The sequence below is a fragment of the Lepidochelys olivacea genome (genome assembly GCF_965140295.1).
Source record: "Lepidochelys olivacea isolate rLepOli2 genome assembly, chromosome: 6".
NCBI classification, from domain to species: Eukaryota; Metazoa; Chordata; order Testudines; family Cheloniidae; genus Lepidochelys; species Lepidochelys olivacea.
In genome coordinates this window covers 67,703,345-67,727,251 of record NC_140416.1, presented here as the reverse complement: position 1 = coordinate 67,727,251, position 23,907 = coordinate 67,703,345, and the positions used below count along the sequence as shown (strand labels likewise).

Here is a 23,907-nt window from a genome sequence, read left to right as displayed (position 1 = left end):
TCCCCAGGGCCATCTAAGCTCAGAGGAAGCTGTAAGTGGAAGATCTAGCTATGGAAGCTGCTGTTTTGTGTGGCCATCATGCTGCAGATATTAGTGTTGAAGAAAAATCTTCCTGAGGGAAACCTATTTTAAACCAAAAGATGTTTTAAAAGTGATTTCAGAAAGCTGCAACTGACTTAAGAACTCTTCTAGCTACATGGGGTTACAATGCAAATATACAGGCTGAGCCATGAAAGAAATCTCTCAGAAAAATACAAGACCAGACTTAACATTCCTGATACTTATAAGATTTAAACAAAAAAATGTTCAAGCCTTATTACAAGGACACAAATACAAACCCATATTTTCTTTGTAAGTCACCTCGAACTTTTATCAATACTTATCACAAAAGTTGTTCCATGATACCAGCTTTGCAGCTGCTTCTGTGACTAAAAGGATTGTTTGTATTGCTGCTGAGTCACAGGCTATTGTCTTGGTGACGCCTAGTTAACTTGATACTATTTTGATCTGCAAATCATTTACTTGTTCATTTGCACGTTTTAAATGTATTTTCTATACTTTGCTCAATAAAAGAACAAACAGGAGCGTGGGAGCCAAGTATCTGGGGCATGGGGGGCTTTGAATGTTGTTCTTAAAAGTAATTGTTCATATCTAAAGGGTGCAGGGTGTGTTTTTTTCATAGTTTGTCTTGTGTACAACTTTCAAATGAGAACTACAAAAATAAAGTGAAAACTGAGTTAAGCACTGTGTTCCAATCAACCAGGCCATGGAGAGTTTGGCACAGAAAAGTTTGAAGTTGATTCTTCACAAAACTTTCCCCTCTGACATTTTGTTACTTCCTGGTTTTCTAAATATATATTCACAAACAGAAATTTAAACTTGTTTTAATTACATAAATGCAGTGTCTTGGTCTTTACTGTTAACTTCTTTGGGGGTTGTTGAACTGTGTTATTAATACTTGTCCATCTACTGAAGTAATTTGGGATTTGAGTTCTGTTCACATTTGCTACCCTTGCATTTTGATGTCTCTTGCAAATCTGATCTACTGAATTCACAATGAGGAAACATGTAACAGAGGAGTCAGCCATGCAAAGTGTGAAGAGTTGATTAGGGTTTGTTTAGCCAAATAAATCTCAGGAAACGCAGCCTTGGAATGGGCTACAATGGCAAGCATCACTCCTTGAAATCTGTGGGTACATCTACACAGCAAAAGCTAGCCTATTCACACTAGCTTGAATGCAGCTAGCACAGGTAATAGGTCCATTGGCACCCTGACAGCAGCATTATCTTGCTTTGTAGACTCCCTCCTCAGGCCCTACACTACCAGCACTCCCAGCTGTTTTCAAGACACCACTGACTTCCTGAGGAAACTATAATCCATCGGTGATCTTCCTGAAAACACCATCCTAGCTACTTCTTCTATATTGGAGAATTGAACTGTTAGGTACAAAGAGTTCAGTATGCCCACTAGTCACATTGATTCAGTTAAAAAAAAAATTGCACTCTTATTATGTTTCCACACTATCACCATATTAAACAAATGGCAAAGCACTGGGTACAGTTCTTGATACAGTTCACAAACAGTACATTCTGGAGAACTTTTCACTGGCCTTGTGAGAAAGTGAGAGGACAAGTTGAATCACTTCAAGAAGTCTGTGTCCACACAAACCAATTCAGGTTGAAACATCACCAGTTCTCTGAACTGGTGAGAGCAAGCTATTCCAGGCTATTCAAAGCGTGCGTGCGCGCACACACAGTGTTGGGGACAATTTCCTTGTGTAAGTGCTGGAGGAACCAGCTAGGAGCCATGCTCCTCTTGACCTGCTGCTCTCAAACAGGGAAGAATTGGTAGGTGAAGTAGAAGTGGGTGGCAACTTGGGTAGCAGTGACCATGAGATGGTAGAGTTCAGGATCCTGACAAAAGGAAGAAAGGAGAGCAGCAGAATACAGATCCTGGACTTCAGAAAAGCAGACTTTGACTCCCTCGGAACTGATGGGCAGGATCCCCCGAGAGGCTAATATGAGGAGGGGAAAGGAGTCCAGGAAAGCCGGCTGTATTTTAAAGAAGCCTTATTGAGAGTGCAGGAACAAACCATACCGATGTGCAGAAAGAATACCAAATATGGCAGGCAACCAGCTGGGCTTAACAGAAATCTTCAGTGAGCTTAAACACAAAAAGGAATCTTCCAAGAAGTGGAAACTTGAACAGATGACTAGGGAAGAGTATAAAAAAATTGCTTGAGCATGCAGGGGTGTAATCAGGAAGACCAAAGCACAACTGGAGTTGCAGCTACCAAGGGATATAAAGGGTAACAAGAAGGGTTTCTACAGGTATGTTAGCAACAAGGAGGTGGTCAGGGAAAGTGTGGGGCCCTTACTAGGTTACCCCCTCCATTCAGTAACAGTGGAAAAAGCTGGAGTACTCAATGTTTTTGTTTTTGTTTTGTGTTTTTTTTTTTTTTTGGTTGCCTCAGTCTTCACAAGCAAGGTCAGCTCCCAGACTGCTGCACTGGGTAGCACAGTCTGGGGAGGAGGTGAGCGGCCCTCAGTGGTGAAAGAATAGGTTAAGGACTATTTAGAAAAGCTGGACATGCACAAGTTCATGGGGCCAGATCTAATGCATCCAAGGGTGTTGAGGGAGTTGGCTGATGTGATTGTAGAGCCTTTGGCAATTATCTTTGAAAACCCATGGTGATCAGGAAAGGTCCCGGACAACTGGAAAAAGGCAAATATAGTGCCCATCTTTAAAAAAGGGAAGAAAGAGAACCTAGGGAACTACAGACCAGTCAGCCTCACCTGAGTCTCTAGAAAAATCATGGAGCAGGTCCTCAAGGAATCCATTTTGAAGCACTTGGAGGAGAGGAAGGTGATCAGGAATGGTCGACATGGATTCACCAAGGGCAAGTCATGCCTGACCAACCTGACTGCCGTCTATGATGAGATGACTGGCTCTGTGGATATGGGGAAAGCAGTGGACGTGATTGTCTTGACTTTGTCAAAGCTTTTGACATGGTATCCCACAGTATTCTTGCCAGCAAGTTAAAGTATGGATTGGATGAATGGACTAAAGGTGGATTGAAATTTGACTAGGTCTTCTGGCTCAACTGGTAGTGACCAATGGCTCAATGTCTATTTGGCAGCCAGTATCAAGCAGAGTACCCCCAGGGATCTGCCCTGGGGCTGTTTTTGTTCAACATCTTCATTAATGATCTGGATGATGGGATGGATTGCACCCTCACATGTCTACGGAGGACACTAAGCTGGGGAGAGTGGTTGATATGCTGGAGGGTAGGGTTAGGGTCCCGAGTGAACTAGACAAATTGGAAGATTGGGCCAAAAGAAATCTGAGGTTCAACAAGGACAAGTGCAGAGTCCTACACTTAAGATTGAAGAATCCCATGCACTGCTACAGGCTGGGGACCGATTGGCTAAATGGCATTTCTGCAGAAAGGGACCTGGGGATTATAGTGGACGAGAAGCTGGAGGAGTCAGCAGTGTGCCCTTGTTGCCAAGAAGGCTAACTGCATATTGGGCTGTATTAGTAGGAGCATTGCCAGCAGATCAAGGGAAGCGATTATTCAGCACTGGTGAGGACACATCTGAAGTACTGCGTCCAGTTTTGGGCCCCACACTACAGAAAGGATTTGGACAAATCAGAGCGTCCAGCAGAGGGCAATGAAAATGATTAGGGGTCTGGGACATATGATTTATGAGGAGAGGCTGAGAGAACTGGGCTTACTTAATCTGCAAAAGAGAAGAGTGAGGGGGGATTTGATAGCAGCCTTCAACTACCTGAAGTGGGGTTCCAAAGAGGATGGAGTAAAGCTGTTCTCAGTGGTGGCAAATGACAGAACAAGGAGTAATGGTCTCAAGCTGCAGTGGGGAAGATCTAGGTTAGAATCCTAGAATATCAGGGTTGGAAGGGACCTCAGGAGGTCATCTAGTCCAACCCCCTGCTCAAAGAAGGACCAATCCCCAATTAAATCATCCCAGCCAGGGCTTTGTCAAGCCTGACCTTAAAAACTTCTAAGGAAGGAGATTCTACTACCGCTCTAGGTAACGCATTCCAGTGTTTCACCACCCTCCTAGTGAAAAGTTTTTCCTAATATCCAACCTAAACCTCCCCCACTGCAACTTGAGACCATTACTCCTTGTCCTGTCATTTTCTACCACTGAGAATAGTATAGAACCATCCTCTCTGGAACCACCTCTCAGGTAGTTGAAAGCAGCTATCAAATCCCCCCCTCATTCTTCTCTTCCACAGACTAAACAATCCCAGTTCCCTCAGCCTCTCCTCATAAGTCATGTGTTCCAGACCCCTCATCATTTTTGTTGCCCTTCGCTGGACTCTCTCCAATTTATCCACATCCTTCTTGTAGTGTGGGGCCCAAAACTGGACATAGTACTCCAGATGAGGCATCACCAATGTTGAATAGAGGGGAACGATCACATCCCTCGATCTGCTCGCTATGCCCCTACTTATACATCCCAAAATGCCATTGGCCTTCTTGGCAACAAGGGCACACTGCTGACTCATATCCAGCTTCTCGTCCACTGTCACCCCTAGGTCCTTTTCCGCAGAACTGCTGCCTAGCCATTCGGTCCCTAGTCTGTAGCTGTGCATTGGGCTCTTCCATGCTAAGTGCAGGACCCTGCACTTATCCTTATTGAACCTCATCAGATTTCTTTTGGCCCAAAGGTTGGATATTAAGAAAAACTATTTCACTAAACGGGTGGTGAAGCACTGGAATGGGTTACCTAGGGAAGTGGTGGAACCTCCATCCTTAAGTTTTTAAGGCCCAGCTTGATAAAAGCCTTGGCTGGGATGATTTAGTTCGTGCTGGCCCTGCTTTGAGCAGGGGGTTGGACCAGATGACCTCCCGAGGTCTCTTCCCACCCTAATCTTCTATGATTCTATGAAATTGGTTGGAGTGTGTATGTGTGTGGACATGTTTCACACGTACTAGGGGGAAGAGGGGTTCTAATTTTATCTAAAATAAATTTACTGTTTTTTCGTGCTCTGATGCAAATACCACATCTAGAATATAAGTATGGCCATACTGGATGAGACCAATGGTATCCAGTCTTTTGATAATGGCCAGTGCTAGATGATTCAGAGGAAATGAATAGAACAGGGCAATTACTGTGTGATTCTTCCTTCCCCAGGGCATGGGCTTGCATCCCTGGCCATCTTTGCTAATAGCCATTGGTGGACCTATCCTGCAGGAATTTATCTAATTTTTTTTTAACCCAGTTATACTTTCAACCTTCAACATCCCCTGGCCATGAAGTCTAGCTGACTGCGTTGTGTGAAGTATTTGTTTTAAACTTGCTGCCTGTTACTTTAATTGGGTGACCCCCTAGTTCTTGTGTTGTAAAGAGTAAATAACACTTCCTATTCACTTTCTCCACACCATTCGTGATTTTATAGACCTCTATCATATCCCCTCTTAGTCATCTTTTTTTCCTAAGATGAACAGTCCCAGTTCTTTAATCTCTCATATATGGAAGCTGTTCCATACCCCCAGTTACCTTTGTTGCCTTTCGTTATACTTTTTTCAGTTCAAACCTCTTTTTTGAGATGGGTTGACCAAAACTGCGTGGAGTATTCAAGGTGTGGGTGTGCCATGGATTTGTACAGTGGCATTATGATATTTTGCCTTTATCATCTAACCCAGTTGTGGGCAAACTTTTTGGCCAGAGGGCCACATCTGGGTGGGAAAATTGCATGCACGACCATGAATTTAGGGCTGGGGCAGGGGGTTGGGTGCAGGAGGTGGTGTGGGAAGGGGTGCGATGTGCAGGAAACAGCTCAGGGCAGGGGGTTGGGGTGTGGCAGGGGGCTCAGGACAGGGTGCAGAGTGCGGGAGGGGACCAGGGTGCGGGCTCCAGCCCGTCACCGCTTACATGGAGCGGTGACGGGGTGGCAGCAGCACGCAGTGAGGCTAAGGCAGGCCCCGGCCCCGCACCCGAAGCAGCTAGCACCATGTCCCTGGAGGAGGGGAGGGCAGAGGGCTCTGTGCGCTGCCCTCGCCTGCAGGTACCTCCCCTGAAGCTCCCATTGGCCACAGTTCCCCATTCCTGGCCATTGGGAGCTGCAAGGGGGGGTGGTGCATTACTAAGAAGACTGCCTAATCATACTTGACTTGCCAGAGATTATGCTCCTTTTTTTCTTCAAATTTTTAAAGGATGTCCTTTTGTCTTTAACCACCTCTTACTTTGTTTATCCATGATGGCATTTTTTGACCCTCATACTACAGATTTTTTGTTGGTTTTAAATTTGGGGGTTTACGTATAGTTGGAGCCTCTGAGTATTTTTAGAAAAGTTTCCATGCAGCTTGCAGGCATTTTACTTCTGTGATTATTCCTTTTAATTTCTGTTTAACTAGCCACCTCAATGTTATGTAGTTCCCCTGTTTGAAGTTAAACACTACTGTGGTGGGTTTCTTTGGTATTTTCCCTCTTCAAGGATGTTGCATTTAATTACATTATGGTCACAATTACTGAATGGTTCAGCTATAGTTACTTCTTGGACCAAATCCTGCGAGTCACTTAGTCCTAAGTCAAAATTCCCTCTCCCTTCATGGCTTCTAGGACTAGCTTCTCCAAGAATCACTCATTAATGGTGTGTATAAATTTTTGTCTCTGTATCAGTACTGAGGTGACATGTTCCCATTCAATATGGGAACAGCTGAAATCCCCCATTAGAGAGGCTACAAAAACAGAAAACCCAGTAATCTCCCTGAGCATTTCACCTTCACCATCCTGGTCAGGTGGGCTGTAGTGTATCCTACTGCTAGTCTTATTATTCAAGCATGGAATTTCTATCTATAGAGATTCTGCAGTAGTGTATGAGTCACTTTTTTTTTTCCGAGTCACTCAATTTTTTTTACTATGTTTGATTCTATGCTTGCTTTTGCGTATAGTGCCACTCCCATCTCACCTGACTCATTTACACATTTAATCTCCTTTGTATTTTTCTGCTTTTTCTGTTTTTCATTTCCTCTCTACCCGTTTCTCTTCTAATTCTTTCTTCCACTACTGACACATGTTTCCCAGTTCTCTGGCCTGGTCTACACAGGGAAACTTCCCCCAAAGTTTGTGTGTTTGTAACCAGCATAGACGAAGCTTTGCTCTCCTTGCCAGTTTTCTCCTCCCTTTATTTCACTTATTTCTCTCTCCACTTCTCCAGTAGTTCCTCCCTTTCCCATTTCCTCACTTTTGGGAACGGTCTTCCATTTATCTACTCCCACAGCTGCTGTCACATTCTCTCTTCAGTTCTTTCCTCAGTTCTATACAGTGCTGCTCCCTCTCTTGTCAGACATCGGGGAACAGCACTATGTGTGACCACCTAGTCAAGGAAGACCAAACATAAGAGCAGTAGTGGGTGAAAGAATGAGTGGCCAGCAATGGCCCTGCAGATGCTTGGGACAAGGCAATGAGATGGGTGTGTCCCCCATGTTGGGCTCTTGTGTTCCCTTCAGAAGACACATCCCACAGCTTAGAAATGCATAGCCTACCTAGAAGCTACTAATTGTTTGCAGCAGAAACTCTTGTTTAGTACTGAAAAATGTCATGGATGCTCTTTATTATGCAGACTAACCAATTTGCAGTTAAAGATCATAGGCAAAACAACCTTTAAGCAAGGTTATAGTAGAAAAAGGTTCCTGGAAAGTCTCATTGGGAGAAGCCTGCTGCTATGGCCCCATGAATAAGGAAGAAATAGAACATCCGATTTCCTGTAGGCTCCGGCCTCAGCCAGGTGAAGTAGGTCCCTAATGACTCTGAGGGGCCTTGGGTGTATAAAATGAGGTACAACTTGCCTCTCTGCATTCAGTTATTTTTATGGCTGTTACAGCTATTCCAATTATAATACCTACCCCATAATGTCCCCTTAATGAGCAAAAATAGAAGTGGATTTGAAACCTAGGGGTTACTTGTAGTTAATTGTTAAACTCTTACCATAAACCAGGCACAACATGAGGCTGAAATGTTGAATGTAAATTCTCTGAAGCTGAAATTTAACAAGCAAGGAATCTGACATTATGTCAATGGAAAATTCTAGACAGGATGTGGGAGTAGTTGATTTCAGTGGCTTGTATACATTAGTAGGGACCTACCAAATTCACACCCATGAAAAATGCGTCACAGACCATGAAATCTGGTCTTTTGTGTGCTTTTACCATATACTATACAGATTTCATGGGGGAGACCAGCTTTTCTCAAATTGGGGGTCCTGACCCAAAAAAGTTGAAGGGGGGGTCACAACGTTATTTTAGGAGCAGTACAATATTGCCACTCTTACTACGACACTGTCTTCAGAGCTGGGCGGAGAGCAGCAGCTGTTGGCCAGGCACCCAGCCTGAAGGCAGCGCCCGCAGCAGCAGTGCAGAAGTAAGGGTAACAGTACTGCAACCCCCCTAAAATAACCTTGTGACCCTCCGCCTTGCCACTCCAGCTCCTTTTCGGGTCAAGACCACTACAATTACAACACCACGACATTTCAGATTTAAATAACTGAAATCATAAAATTTGATTTTTAAAATCCTATGATCGTGAAATTGACCAAACTGGACTGTGAATTTGGTAGGGCCTTACACATCGGAATTTGAGCCAAAGCACTGTAGTTAAAATGGCTTTTATCCCAGTGTAGATGCTTCACCGCATCTTGGCTTCACAGCATCTGTGTGCTGTGCCCCTTGTCTATTTCAAATACAACCATATTGAGGGGGTTGAGTTACAACATGGCTATCTATTTTTGATGTATAGGTGCGTCTTAATCATGTCTCTGAAGCATAACACAGGCATGGGCATGCACAGGGCAGTAGCATTGTTCAGAGACAGTTAAAAAAATTGGCCATTTCCCCACTGTACTCTAAGATCACACTGTTTTAACCATGTTATGACAAATATACTATAATTGGGACCAGTGTCCTCTCTTTTTTACATACATGTGTGGAATGAATTTTATGTGCACCCAGTATGGAGGCAGTGTGTGACACATCGTCTCCATATTGGTGCACATAACAAAATTCATGAGGTGGGGCCGAGGGGTTTGGAATGTAGGAGGGGACTCTGGGCTGGGACAGAGGGTTGAAGTGTGGGGGGGATGAGGGCTCTGGCTGGGGGTGCGGGCTCTGGGGTGGGGCTGGGGATGAGGGGTTTGGAGTGTGGGAGGGGGCTCGGGTCTGGGGAAGAGGATTGGGGTGCAGGCACGGGTGAGGCCAGGGATGAGGGGTTTGGGGTGCAGGCTGCCCTGGGGCTGCACGGGGGAGAGAGGACTCTCCTTCCCTCCCTCCCCCCCAGCCCTCTCCTGCCACAGCAGCTCGGGGCCGGGGGAGAGGCGCCTCTCCCTGGCTGCAGCAGCTCGGGCAGGCCTGGCCTGAGCCAAGGGTTGGGAGGGGCTCCTCTCCCCTGCCACGGCAGATCCATGCTGGGGGAGAGGCAGCTGCACGACCGCACAGCTTAGAGGGAACTTAGATTGGGACCCCAGCAATAGTTACACTACAACTGGGTCCTCAAGTATAGCAACAGCAGGAGAAATTTTAAAACTAGACTGGAAGAGCACTAGAGAACATTGTGGGGAGCAGTTCCCACTGACAGTAGGTGAGACTAGACTCCATAGGTCTCTTTCTGTCTAATGTTTATAGTTCTGTGAAGTGGTAGCTCACAATTGTCTCCAGAATGTCCTCATGTTCAGATTCCTGCATTACTAGGCCTGGTGCTTAGAAAAGCTTGAACTGACTGTCATCTGTATCACCACTTCATTTGCTTAAGACAGTTTTCAAAAGCAACTAGTTCTTGGGTGCCCAACTTGAGACCTTTTAGTTGAATTTCAGAAGGGCTGAGTGCCCAGAGCTCCCGTTGATTTCAAGTGGAATTGTCGGTGTTTAGTATTTCTGCAAATCTGGCACAAGGTCACAAATTGGGCACCCAACAAGGAAGAGTTTGAAATTGCTTCTTGGCGAAAATGTGTTTAAACTTTCAACCAGCATTTTAGTACATCTTGGCCTCTACCACTAATTAATGCGTTAATACCTTTCCAGCCACAGGCCTAAATGAATAAGGAAGTCTAGTACCAATTACCAACTGTTATACTGGTTGAACTTTTTTTACAAACATAGCAGTATAACTATAAAGGTGCTTTACTGTTGCTTATTTTGCATTCTTAATTTGAATAAGCTATACAAGTACAAACTCTTTTATACTAATGTAACTTTGTTTACCAGTGTAGTTTTTAAGCAGCACAGGTATTTCATAGAATCCTAGAATATCAGGGTTGGAAGGGACCTCAGGAGGTCATCTAGTCCAACCCCCTGCTCAAAGCAGGACCAATCCCCAATTAAATCAACACAGCCAGGGCTTTGTCAAGCCTGACCTTATTTAGTTTCGATGGGTGCCTATAGAAAACTGCTAGTGTTCTAAAGCAGGGAACGCTTCCTGTTTGAAACAAGCTCAAATTTCATTTCCACAGCATTATTTAAATATCTTGATCAGACAACAAAGGGTCCAGACAGAAAGAAATTAAAACCTGAAAATTGATTAGTGGCTTTTGGTGATATCAAGACTGTGATACATCGCTCCAGATGAACTAATCTAAAATTCCTTCCAACTCAAGTGACTCTGTTGCTAAACAAATTTACTTTAGTTGTTACTTGCTTTTCATTATGTTGCTTTCTTTTCCTGTAGTTGCATATTGTCCAATCATTCTAGAGGGATAACTAACTAAAATTGTTTAGTAGATTTTCTTGCATAAATTGGTATTCACTGTATCTGAGAAGTGCTATTAACTTGATAAATTAGCACTATTATAGGCATGTAATGTAATACAAACTCAGCACTATTCTCCTTGTCTTGGGTGCCATTAATAAACTTTTAACGCTATTGCACTATTATGGTTGGAAAGCAAACAGCAAAGTACTTTGCTGAAGAAGTAAAATCCAAATGGATGTACTGTATTGTGGATCCTCTCATTAGACTTTACTCAGTCTTTATGCAACTTTCTCTACAGCTAAGTTTATGAAGACTCTCATATTCTTGCTTCCCTTAGCCGTGAAGACTTCCAACGAATTCCTGAGCTTGCCATCAACCCCCTGGGAGACCGGATTATTAATGCCTTTTTCCCAGAGGGGTAAGTTCCTATTGAATGCATTTCCAAATGGTCTACAAGTTTTGTGACAAACATTGCAAAGTTCTAATCAGAGGTATGTTTATGGTTAAAGCATGGGAGTAGGAATTGGATACCTGGATTCTATCTTCAGTCTTCCCATACATTTGCTGTGTGACTTTGGGCAGTCACTTAACATCTTTTTTGTATGGTTTCCAATCTGTAATATGGGGACACTGGCCTACCTTATCAGGGTGTTATGATCCTTAATCAATACTCAGTTCTGGTTCACATGTTAACCTATTCTCCATTCCTGTTATCTTGCTGCTGAATGCCTCTGGTGACAGTCCAAGAGACTTGAAATGTGTTAACCATAGGCGCTGACTTTCTTTCATGTGGGTGCTCAGCCCTCCCCCCCACTCCATCTCTTCCATGAGGCCCCACCCCTGCCCCGCCCCACCCCTATTCCAACTCCTTCCCCAAATCCCTGCCCCAACCCCGCCTCTTTCCCCACCTCCTGCTCCTCCTCCTCCCTCCTGGAGTGTGCTAAAGCTGCCAAACAGCTGTTTGGCAGCAGCCAGGTGGGAAGTGCTGGGAGATAAGCAGAGGAGCGGGGATGCAGCATGCTCAGGGGAGGATGAGATGGGGTGGGGGATGAGGGGAGCTTGGTTGCCGGTGGGTGCTCAGCACCCACTAATTTTTCCCTGTGGGTGCTCTAGCCCCAGAGCACCCACGGAGTTGGCGCCTATGGTGTCAACTACTTATGTTAAACAGTCTGATCCACCTTGTAGTTAGCTGTGATGCTGAATACATTTTCCAGACCTAAAGAACAGCTCTGTGTAAGCTTGAAAGCTTCTCTCTCATTAACTGAAGTTAATCCAATGAAAGCTATTACCTCTCCCACCTTCTCTCTAATATCCTGAGACCAATATGGCAACAGCAACCCTGCATAGAGGAGACAATACAGACTTATCAGCTACAAACTCACTTCTAGCACTAGTATCTCTTAACAAGCAGCTTTACTCCCTAATTGTCTGGTTCTCCACCTTTGGACTTTCTTTAAACCACCTTGCCTTCCTCCCAGGATCATCAACTTCACTGAAAAGTGACATTCAAGTGTAAGGTTTCAGAGTAGCAGTCATGTTAGTCTGTATCTGCAAAAAGAAAGAGGACTTGTGGCACCTTAGAGATTAACAAATTTATTTGAGCATAAGCTTTCATGAGCTACAGCTCACTTCATCGGATGCTTATGCTCAAATAAATTTGTTAATCTCTAAGGTGCCACAAGTCCTCTTTTTTTCTTTATTCAAGTGTAAGCTGCGTTGTCCTGCACCTCAGTCTCCAGCTTGGCAGACTGTCAATCCATCAGCTGTAAGGCCTCTTCTTTGTCCTCTTTCTTCTTGCTGTCTTGATGTAGTCAGTCACATTGGTGCCGACTCCATGAGTGCTCTGCACCCACCGGCAGCCCAGCTCCCTGCCCCACCTTGCCTCCACCTCCTCCCCTGAGTGTGCCATGTCCCCGCTTCTCCACCTACCTCCCAGCACTTGCCGCCGCAAAACAGCTGTTTTGCTGTGTAACAAGCTCCAGGAGGGAGGCAGGAGGAACGGGAACGTGGTGCACTCAAGGGAAGAGGTGAGGCCGGGGCGGGGATTTGGGGAAGGGGTTGGAATGGGGGCAGAGGGGAGTCAAGCACCCACCGGCACCAGCAGAAGTTGGCGCCTATGGTCAGTCGGACCCTCCTAGAGACACTTTCTCTGGGATTCAGAGACACTGCTCTTCTAGGTTACTTTAGTATCTGTCTGATCCTTCAGTATCTTCTTTGGGGATGCCTCCTCTTCCCCTTTCTCTGTAGGGGTTTGTCCTGGGCCTTTTCTCAATAGGTAATGTCAGCCTACTACATGGCTTCTGCTGCCACCTCAATACTGATCCTCAAATCTGCATCTGACATCTTGGATACCATACCACCAGCTAAAACTTAACATGGCTAAAACCAGACTCTTCTTTCTCTTCCCATCAAACTGTTTCAAATCTCCAAAATTATCCATTCCTATTGCCAGTGCCAAGACCCTTGTCCAAGCCCTTGGATGTCTTTTGCAATTTCCTTTGGGCTTACTCATGTTCTCCTCCCCCACACACCCCCAGCTGATCAGTCCAGAAATCTGCTGCAAAATCTTTCTTGCCTGTCACTCTGACTACACTCTGCATGGGTTGTAGTTGCTTCACTGGCTTCTCACCCTCCAGTTCAGTAAGCTCCTTGCCTTGAATGTCTGGCATAAACTGCATTTCATCTGTCTCCTAACCACTTCACTTTGTTCAGAGCACCTTTGTGTCATTCTGTGTTCTCCTATCTTTTGCCTACCAAGCTGTCTCATGTACCTGGAACTCCCTTTTTGGTCCAGTGTGTTAGATCTCTACCCTTCTCCCTAGTTCCTCCGCGTTGACCCACTAAGGGAAAAACAAGATTGGCTTATGCCTTTCTTCCTCCTTTGTTGGATAAAAAGGGCCTGAGAAGAGAGGTCATAGGTAGTGTGGTTTCCTGTAGTAAAAAGCTTTGTACAAGACTTCAACAAATTATTTTGGGGTTCCTGAACTTCTGAGCTGCCCAACTTGAGGCACCTTAAAGGGGCATGATTTTGAGAAAGTGGGATCTCACACTTCCTGAATTTAGAGCTCTTTTAAGGTATCGAATTTGACACCCAAAGTTCGTCACTTTAAAGAACTAGTGCCTGAGATTTTCAGACTCTACTTGCACAAACCTTGTTCATTTCTAAATTTTGGTTCCTCATTTTGTGCTTCATCTAAGAAATTTTGAAATGTTTTAGAAATGTTAAACCCCCTACAACAGTTTTGAGGTGAGTAAATGTACCTATTTTATAGAAACTAAATGACTTATCCAACCTCACCTTAAGAAATCTTGATTCTTTTTACTACCTCAGACCATACCTCCTCTCTACATTGCATCATGTATCCACCAATAATTCTGCTACTGCTCTTGAAAACATTTGCAATTCCTGGATGACCACAAGGAAATTTCCCTCTACTGAAGGAGACCAAGAAGGCAAGGGCTTGCTGGATGTAAATAAAAAATTTATAGAACACTCAATTAACTTGCTCCTACAGAAATACCACGAAGGGACTTGTTTGGTCACTGAAGCTTGAGTTCACAACTGCAATAGACAACCTGTATTATGCTAAATTTTAGACAATTTACCTGTTGTAATACCTTGCAGAGAGGACCAGGTGAATTTCCGTGGATTCATGAGGACTTTGGCCCACTTCCGACCCATTGAAGATAATGAAAAAAGCAAAGACCAGAATGGACCAGAACCACTCAACAGCCGGAGTAACAAGCTGCACTGTAAGGAACTTCACACTCTACCTGGACAATTCCATTCCTTGCCTCCTGGTTCTTTAGTCTTCCACCCTTATGTTTCCTGAGAGAGTGACCCTACACACACACTGACTGAGCTGACATACTGCAGTACTTATTTTTAAATACAAACTGACTTATAAAACCTGTAAGTAGTAGACTGTAACAGAGGCTGCCATAGCCATTTCAGAAGCTAGTAGGATATGTTGAAGCTTAGTAAAAATGGCGTTACGTACAGAGATTCTGGAGACTTGATTATGCTGGACTAATTTCAGCTCTTTCCTAAATGTCTCATGACAGGTTGCTGTGGTGTCAGAGCAGTTCTGAGAGATGCTCTCTGGAAGTAGAGTAGTATTCCAGCCATGAATGGGCCTTCCAGTTCCCTTCCTCATACCACTTGCTATTTCTCCAGTCCTTCATATGATATGGTATTGCCACTCATCTTCACACCTCCATCCCACTCTCCCCTGTCATGATTGTTCCTTATTCTGCTTGAAGCGTATGGTCAGAGTGGAAAGTGAATTACTCCTATATACTAAGTCTGCAGCAGTCTTTTGATCAGCATTCTCTAGGCTCTGATTTGACCATATACTTAAGGCAAAGTGTAGGCCAGTCAGAGAAGTGACAGTGCAAAGATGATTCCTTATGGAATTAAAGAAATAAACTCTCATGTTTCAGGGTTAGAAAGAAACTTCCCCTGCAAGCAGGCTATTTATAGAATTGTCCATTATGGAGGTTGCTGTGTCTTCCTGTAAATCTAGTACTGACCCATGTCACGTTGGATACTTAACTAGATGGACTACTGGTTTGATCTTGAAAGGTAATTTCTAAGTGGCTGTTGTCTCTGAACAATAATGTGCAATCCTCTGAAAAGGACTACATATATTGAGACACTAGCAAATTGCAGGAACAAACTGATTATCATGGTAGGTGGGAACTCTGAATTATATAATTCTATAAAACATTTTTAACAGGATCCTAGAAAAGCTGTAGTCTAATATTTACATCAATGGTCATTTTTTAATGACCCAACACCTACATTGCTGCCAGCTTTCGGACAACCATGTTTTTGAGTGCATGAAATTTTAAATTTACGTATGTGGGTGGGGAAGGTGAACAAATAGTACCTGAATTCAGCTGACTCATTCTCACCTTCCCTCTAGTTGCTTTTCGACTATATGACCTGGATAAAGATGACAAGATATCCCGAGATGAGCTGCTTCAGGTAAAGAGCACTTTGGGCTAGAATGGGACTTAAATTGAGTCCGTTGGTCTTTAGATGACCGAGCTTGCAACTTTAACCCTTAAAGAAATTCTTTCCCTAAGAATGCTTTTTGTAAAAGAGTGAAATTGACCTGCTCATCACATTGACATGTGAAAGATTTTATTGGAAGTTGGGCACTTGGGTGACCTTCCCAAAAAATGTGCCATCGACCTAAAACCGCTTTAGAATATGGAAGAAGTCTAATGGCAGCCTTTGATCTAATAGTTGGAGCATCTGCAAGCAACTGTGGTTAGACCAGTTTTACAGGCCATTCAAAAATGTATGGCTGACTGGACTCTGCCTACCTGTAGCTTCAAAAATATGGTGACTTTTGTCTTTCAATCTCCAGTAAGAGCATAGACTTCCTACTCCATCAAAAACTTCAGCAGAGCATTAGGTTAATTTTTAACATGTTTGATTATTTATGGATGACTGTACTTCCATTGGAACACAGAGATGAGCAGATGTAACCTGCCCCTACAAAAAAAACCCCCACCATACTTAGTTTTTATGGCCGGGACAACAAGACTAGGTATGGGTCTGTTTTTTGAGGTGGATTAGTTTATCTGATCAGTTTTTTCCCAGGGGGATAAAGCTTTTGTTGCCTTCTTCCTGGATGGAGCAAAGCAACAAGAAATAAGTACTGTAATGGCATGGATCTGCATATCAGGCTAGATTTGAGTTGGGAGTAACTGCATTCTACTAATCTTGCCAAGTAGGCAGTAATTTGTGGCTCATGTTGAGCAAGGAACTGCATTTGATCAAAACTGCTCACTTCTGTCTTCAGCACAGAAAAGCACCTTACAAACTGGCAGGAAGGAGAAGAGCTGACTAGTGCAGTTTTGATTGCATATCTGCAACTTGCAAGGCTTCAGAAAGCAACGAAACAAACCTAAACAGGGAAAGGTCAAATCAAGCAGTTGTCAGTCTTGTGAAAAATAGTTGAAACTACCAGATTTAAAAAAAAAATATTCCGAGAATACTATTCACTCACTTTGTAGGAGCTCTTTTTTGAATTCCACTTTTTTGGGAATGAGGAAGAAGCTTGCACTTCTGTTCAGGGGGCACATAAAGGCATTCTTGTATATTCTGTACTTGTGTGGAGGCAATTTTGGTCAATAGGTTCGGTGTACAAGAGGAACTGAAAATCTTGATCATAGAAAACATTTCCAGACAGTAACAAGGGTCCTGCTGTGTTCTGTTTACACAGAGTTGCTACTTGAATGGTATCCTTGTTCCGAGTACTGTGCATAAATTCTGCACAAGACTTTCAGAATAATCTTCCCATAACACTCTTAGCTTAAAGGTTATTTATATAGCGATATTCAGACTTCCTGGGCTTTCTGTATCTTGCAGGTATTGCGGATGATGGTTGGTGTAAACATTTCAGACGAGCAGCTGGGCAGTATTGCTGACAGGACAATCCAGGAGGCTGATCAGGATGGAGACAGTGCCATCTCCTTCACAGAGTTTGTCAAGGTTGGGAATTAACCTTTTGAATTACAGGAAGTGATTGAATGTGGTCATCACTGAGCAGTCACATAAATAGTTGGAAATGAGCCAAAAAGATACTACCCTTCATTTTTGCAGTTAGTGTAGCAGTCCTTCCCAGTATATCATAATTCCCCTGTGCCCTAGCAGAGGGAATGAGATCATAGCCTCTTGAAGGGCAGGGTTCACTTCTGGGGCTGTGCTGCCAGCGTATAATCCCTCAATCAGCCTGTATACCTCTTCTGTGAACTTTTTCTTCTGAGGTTATGTAGCTGGATCTGTTTTTTTAATTTTTAGTCAAGCAGATTTTCAGGCAAGAGGCCCACCACAAGGGTAACTTTCTTGTGGGAGAGAGTTAAATGGCCTGTGCCAGGAGTCAAACTAGGGAAAAAATAGTGCTCTTCCAAGGTCCATTTGAGATCCCAAAATGAGACTCTGATCACAGTAGATCAGAAAATGATAATCTACTTCCTTCCTTGAGGCTTGCCTACATGGGGAAATTGGCTGGCACAGTTATAGCGGAATAATTACTCCATGTTATTAAATAATCACCCAGGGGAATTATACTAGCATAACTAAAGCAGAGTAATTATTCTTTATCTGTGCCAGTCAAATTCCTGATGTAGACAAGCCCATATACCTTGTCCAGTAGTGAAAAATGATAAAACCTCGGGAATAGACGTTGTTCGTAACTCTGAAATGTTCTTAATGCTGAACAAAACGTTTTGTTCTTTCAAAAGTTTACAACTGAACATTGGCTTAATATAGCTTTGAAACTTGACTATGCAGAAGAAAAATGCTTTTAGCCATCTTAATTTAAACGAAACAAGCACAGAAACCATTTCCTTACCTTGTCAAATCTTTCTTTAAACTTTTTATTTTTTAGTAGTTTAACAAAGTATTGTACTGTATTTGGTTTTGTTTCTGTTGCTACCGGATTGCGTACTTTTAGTTCCAAATGAGGAGTGTGCTTGACAAGTCAGTTTGTAACTCTGAGGTTCTACTGTGTAGTGTTGATACTTGTTAAGAGGTTGTCACATGAGTTAAAGGTTAACAAAGGAGGATAGTCCACACTTCTTAGCTGTTTCTGGCTGTCTGGAGATTGACATTACTATATTAGTATTAGAGGGGTAGCCGTGTTAGTCTGGATCTGTAAAAGCAGCGAAGAGTCCTGTGGCGCCTTTATAGCCTAACAGATGTATTGAACTATAACCTTTCGTGGGTGAATAATGAACACAAATCAGATATTAGGAATGGCAATATACAAAAACCTGTAGGAGAACACTTCAACCTCCCTAGATACCCAATAGCAGATTTAAAGGTAGCCATCCTGCAGCAAAAAAAAGTTCAGGACCAGACTTCAAAGAGAAACTGCTGAGCTTCAGTTCATTGTGAAATTTGACACCATCAGCTCAGGATTAAACAAAGACTGTGAATGGCTAGCCAACTACAAAAGCAGTTTCTCCTCCCTTGGTGTTCACACCTCAACTGCTAGAAGATGGCTTCATCCTCCCTGATTGAACTAACCTCGTTATCCCTAGCCTGATTCTTGCTTGCATATTTATACCTGCCTCTGGAAATTTCCACTACACGCATCTGACCAAGTGGGTATTCAACTGCGAAAGCTTATGCTCCAATACATCTGTTAGTTTATAAGGTGCCACAGGACTCTTTGCCGCTATTACTATATTAGTTACACTTGGTTCACATTGTGGTTTTCTTAATTTTTAAAAGGAAAGCTTAGCTTCTGGGGCACAGCATTAGCAGCCTCCAGATGAAAGACTGGCTTGCCAGGATGCCCCATACTCCTTTTGCTTGCTTTTTTTAATATCATTCAACATTTTAACTGGAACAGAACTGTGTACATAAGTGACTTAACCAGCTGTCTCTTGGTTTTATTGCAGGTTTTGGAGAAGGTGGATGTAGAGCAGAAAATGAGCATTCGATTTCTTCACTGATGGATGGGAGACCCATTCCTTACCACTCCTAATTTCTAAGGACTAGAACTCCATTTTCTCCCCACTATCTTTCCATAGTGCATTGCTACTGGTACATGGAAAAACACATCTGCAATCCCTCACCAGCTTGTTTCACAAAGGTGAACATTCCCTGTGTAGCAGGAACAAAGGGAAGTGGCTGCAGTGCAGCTTGGAATGGAGCATTAAAAAGTCCCTATTTCAGATTTTTCCTCTGCATTGCTGTATGACTATAACGATCACCTTTCCTTCCTATGTATTGCTGCTGCAAACTTATTCTTCTGGAGCTCTACATCTAGGAAGCCAAAAAGGGGGTGATATCCCACAGAAAAGCCATCTGAATTTTTTTTACTGGGAGTAGTGTATAGTGAAGTAGTGAAGTATAGTGTGAAACTTCAGCTAGTCCTAGGTGTCAGTAGCACTGCCTTTTTCCTTCCCATGCTAGTGCAACAGAGCTGCCTTTTTTGCTCCCCGCTTGGTTTTTTTAAGACCTTTCTTCCCTCTTTCCAGATTTGCTCTTTAGAGCGACCTTAAATTAATCATTTAAGTCATGTAGCTTCTTTCCCAGGACTGTAGGATTGGGAATACTGTGCCAGTTCTGAGCAGTCTCAAATGCTATGACTGGATTCTGTAGAATTAATCCACAGTGGGGAGAGTAATCTGTCATGATTGCAGGTTGCAACTTCCGTGGAACAAACTGGACTCCACCTAGTGATCCCTCAAACTACCCCAGTACCAGGTGCAGAAGTGGCTGTCTTAAGAGCAGCTTGCAGGCTCTGACTGCCAGTGGACCACAAAGCACCCCTCCCTAGGTTGCTTTTCTGTATGACTGTTCCTTCCCACAGGGCACTCTTACCTCCACCATCACAATTTACTGCTTTCATTAGTGCAGATTTATTTACTGGTGTTTATAATTCAAGAAAACTAGCCATGCACAAAGTCTGATTTCATGTCATTGTCACCATCCAGTGGTAATAGCTCTAGTGACACCTTGTGCTGCTTTCATATTAATCCTTAGATTATTTGAAAACCAATGATTTTTTTTTTTTTGGGTAACATCTATCTGAGCCCCACCCTGGCTGGTGGATCTGCACTGTGGGTGTTAGTTTAGCTGCACTTGGAACACTTTCATGGCAGTTTAGATACAACTGTTTTTAAGGAATTGCCTAGTAAATCCCAGTTCAAATTAAAAGGTGAGATTTTAGAATATAATACTTTGATCAGATACTTTCCACAAATCTTTATGAAACCAACACAACTGAAAGGATAACTTTTTTTAAATTAAAAACTTAACAGCAAGACTATATATTAAATCAAGGATTCAAAAGCAATGCATGTGTTCAGTTGTTCACCTCCAAATTCATTGGCTACACAGCTTCTTGTGCACATGTGGATAAGTCAACAAATGATCTGACAACCAGTACCAGTGGAGTGTCTTGAGTTGACTTGGAGGTCCATCTCTATGGAAGAATCAGTGTTTAAGTGCTTCCACACACCTCCACATCGTGTTAACGTAAGTTTCTGTAAGTATTGAGCTAAGATTCAACCCTCAAATGGATTTCTTTAGTTCCTTTACTTAATTGTATTAAGGAATCCTTCAGTGGATTCTTCAGACACTCTGTTTGAGTTGCAGAAAGATGTTGCACTTTGAAATTTTCAGACTGCAATTCAATAGTAAGGCTGGAGAATTGTAAAAGATTCCTGTTCTGTACAAGAAGGAAACATTCTGGTTTTATGACCATATGTAAAATAGGAATTGTAAAAAGGAAAGGAATGTGACTATGTTAACATGGAAAGGTACACAAGATGTTATAGGCTTTGATTTGCTTATTTAAAAGATGTTTCTCTATTTCTTCTGCCTGTGTAATTGTAGTCAACTGTTGTGCCTTATTGTCCCAATGAGTTCTGTATTTATCCATCCATAAATAAGTCTTCACTGTAAAAATTGTGCCTGTGTGGTGTTGACAGACTCTGTTCACTATAGAACAATCTTAAGGCTGTTGTTAGGCTCTACAGTCTGATTCTGCACATTTCAGAAAGCAACCTAAAGTGATCCTTTCTTCAAGAAGATTATGAAAAATCCTATAATTAACTGAAGCAGTCATGACTTTGAAACAAGCAGTCATTTGCCATCCTACCCACCCTGCAAGGAAGTTCAAACTGGGGAAGAGATTATTCTAAGCCTCAGCTCCATAACAGGGCATCTGTTAAAGGGAAGACTAGCAGTACTTACCCATGAGTCCATAAGTAACTTGAGCCTACTGCTCTATACTCGGCTCTCCAGTGTTCTAAACCAGTGGTTTTCAAACTTTTTTTTTTCTGGTGACCCAGTTGAAGAAAATTGTTGATGCCCACAATGCAACGGAGCTGGGTATGAGGGGTGTGGGAGGGGCTCAAGGCTGGGGCAGAGGGTTGGGGTGAGGGCTGTAGGGTGGGGCTGAGAATGAGGGGTTCAGGGTGTTGGGGCTCAGGGCTGGGGCAGGGGTTGGAGTGCAGGAGGGGGTCAGGGCTTGGCTGGGGATGCAGGCTCTGGGATGGGGCTGGGGATGAGGGGTTAGGGGTGAAGGAAGGGGCTCCAGGATTGGTGAGGGGGCTCAGGGCAGGGATTGGGGTGCAGGGTTGGGGCATAGGCTTACCTCAAGCAGCTCCTGGTGAGCAGCACAGCAGGGGTGCTACAGCAGGCTTCCTGCCTGTCCTGGCACCATAGACTGTGCCGCATCCTGAAAGCAGCTAGCAGCAGGTCAGGCTTCTAGGCAGAGACACACGAGCAGCTCCATGCACCTCTCACCTGCAGGCACTGCCCCCCCCCCCCACTCTGTCCGGCTCTCGCCTGCAGGCACCGCCCCCACCCCCAGTCCCCACTAACTGGAGTGGAGTGCAGAGCCAGTGCTCAGGGCAGGGGCAGCGCACACAGCCCTGTGGCATAAAACACCCCCCACCCCAAGCCGGACCTGCTGCTGGCTGCTTCTGGGGTACAGGGCGGTGTCAGAACAGGTAGGGACTAGCCTGCCTTAGCCAGGCAGCACCACCTACAGGACTTTTAACCGCCCGGTTGGAGGTGCTGACCAGAGCTGCTGCAACCCAGTGCCTTACATTCCATGACCCAGTACTGGGTCATGACCCACAGTTTGAAAACCACTGTTCTAAACTACCCTTTGTTTCCTGTTACCATCCTGTTAGTCCCTGTGTTAAGTGCACTTCTAGTCTGATTTTAAAAAATACATTAGATATGCTCTGCATACTTAATCATATCTAGTTGTGTACTGTGACACTTTAGAGTCCACACAGCTTTGGGACAGGGAGCTGAATGCTATACTGACTTATGCATAAGTTTAAAAAAGTCTGCTTCAGGGCCATATTTTGCTGCTAGTTATGCAACTGCATTGATGACAAATAGAGTGTAAAGGTATAATTGAGGACTAATTTGAGCCTGTAGAACACCTTAGTGTGGGGCTGATGCATGAGGGAGTGAGGGCAGAAATAAGCTTGACTTTTACATACCAGTTGGAGTATGCAGGGCTTGTTGCTGATGAGAGAGGTGTAAGTGTGTGTTTTTTTTTTTTTGTTTTTTTTTACTAGCTATCAAGCTATAATTGAGTAGTGAAGGTAGATCTACAGTGTAACAAAAGGAGCAAGGATCCTTGAGGGGGAAAAGGTATGTGTGCGCTGATTTAACTAGACTAGCATAATGCATTTGCATAACAGGAAAGAACTGAAGTTATAGCTTTAAATTAGGGGAGGGGGGTTGATTTTTGCAATCTACACTTTTTTTATTGTAGTGTTTTGGTGCGTAATAAGTTGCTGTGTGGGAAAGCAGTGTCAAAGATTCAAGATTTGAGTTTCAATCTGAACATGGACTTGTGATGGATCTAAGATCCTACAAAAGAATCCCCTAGTTGTGGGCACATCTCAACAGAAGCCCTGTTGGTAGCATTCATGTGCTTTACCCCACAGACTGCGTTTAATTATAGCTGAGAATCAAAACAGTCAGTGAAGGTAGAGATCTGAGGATGAGTTCATCTATCAATTTAAACACAAGTGTTCAATACTTCTGTCATTACAAAGAAGCAGGATGCTGCACTTAACATGAGGAAGTACTTTCCAGTCCACTAGTAACTGAAACAAGGATGTTTAAACATCCTCTTATCCTTTCCAGAAGTTGTCAGTAGGCCTGAATAATTTGCATGCAACGGTCATAAGTGTTGGCAAAGAACTTCAAGGCTTGCTGATTATTTTTAATCTTGGAATAGCAGGGATATTGCAGGAGACTGGAAAAGTGCTACTGTTGTGCTAGTAGTCAAAAGTTTAAACAGATGACCAAAGTAATCAGAGGCAGGTTAGTCTGATATCAATCCTGGGAAAATAATGGGAAAAAATGATTCAATTGATAATTAAAGGACAGCAATATAAGGCTGCTCAACATGATTTTTATGGAAGAGATCTTGTCTACCTTGGTTTCATTCTGTGAGGGGATGATAATTGCATAGATACAATATACTGAGATTCTTAGACCTATGTAGTACCAGATGACACACTGATTAAAAATTAGCACTACACTATCAAACACACATTAAAAGGATTAAGAACTGACTGACAAATCTCAAATAGTTGTCAATGGGGAAACATCAGATGGGTCTGTTTCTAGTGGGGTTATGCAGGATCAGTACTAGGCCTGATCCACTAACACTTTCTTCAGTG

General features: G+C 43.4%; 1 protein-coding gene across 1 annotated transcript in view; it reads left to right on the top strand.

The window, feature by feature from the left end:
* Window positions 1–21,058, top strand: part of CHP1 (calcineurin like EF-hand protein 1) — a 35,031-nt gene extending 13,973 nt beyond the window's left edge. The window contains exons 3-7 of the mRNA XM_084631717.1: window positions 11,051–11,131; window positions 14,339–14,466; window positions 15,642–15,703; window positions 17,099–17,221; window positions 19,138–21,058. Coding sequence (XP_084487843.1) covers window positions 11,051–11,131; window positions 14,339–14,466; window positions 15,642–15,703; window positions 17,099–17,221; window positions 19,138–19,191 — 448 coding nt within the window. The 3' untranslated portion in view covers window positions 19,192–21,058. The remainder of the gene's footprint in view (window positions 1–11,050; window positions 11,132–14,338; window positions 14,467–15,641; window positions 15,704–17,098; window positions 17,222–19,137) is intronic.
* Window positions 21,059–23,907: the final 2,849 nt, after the last annotated feature.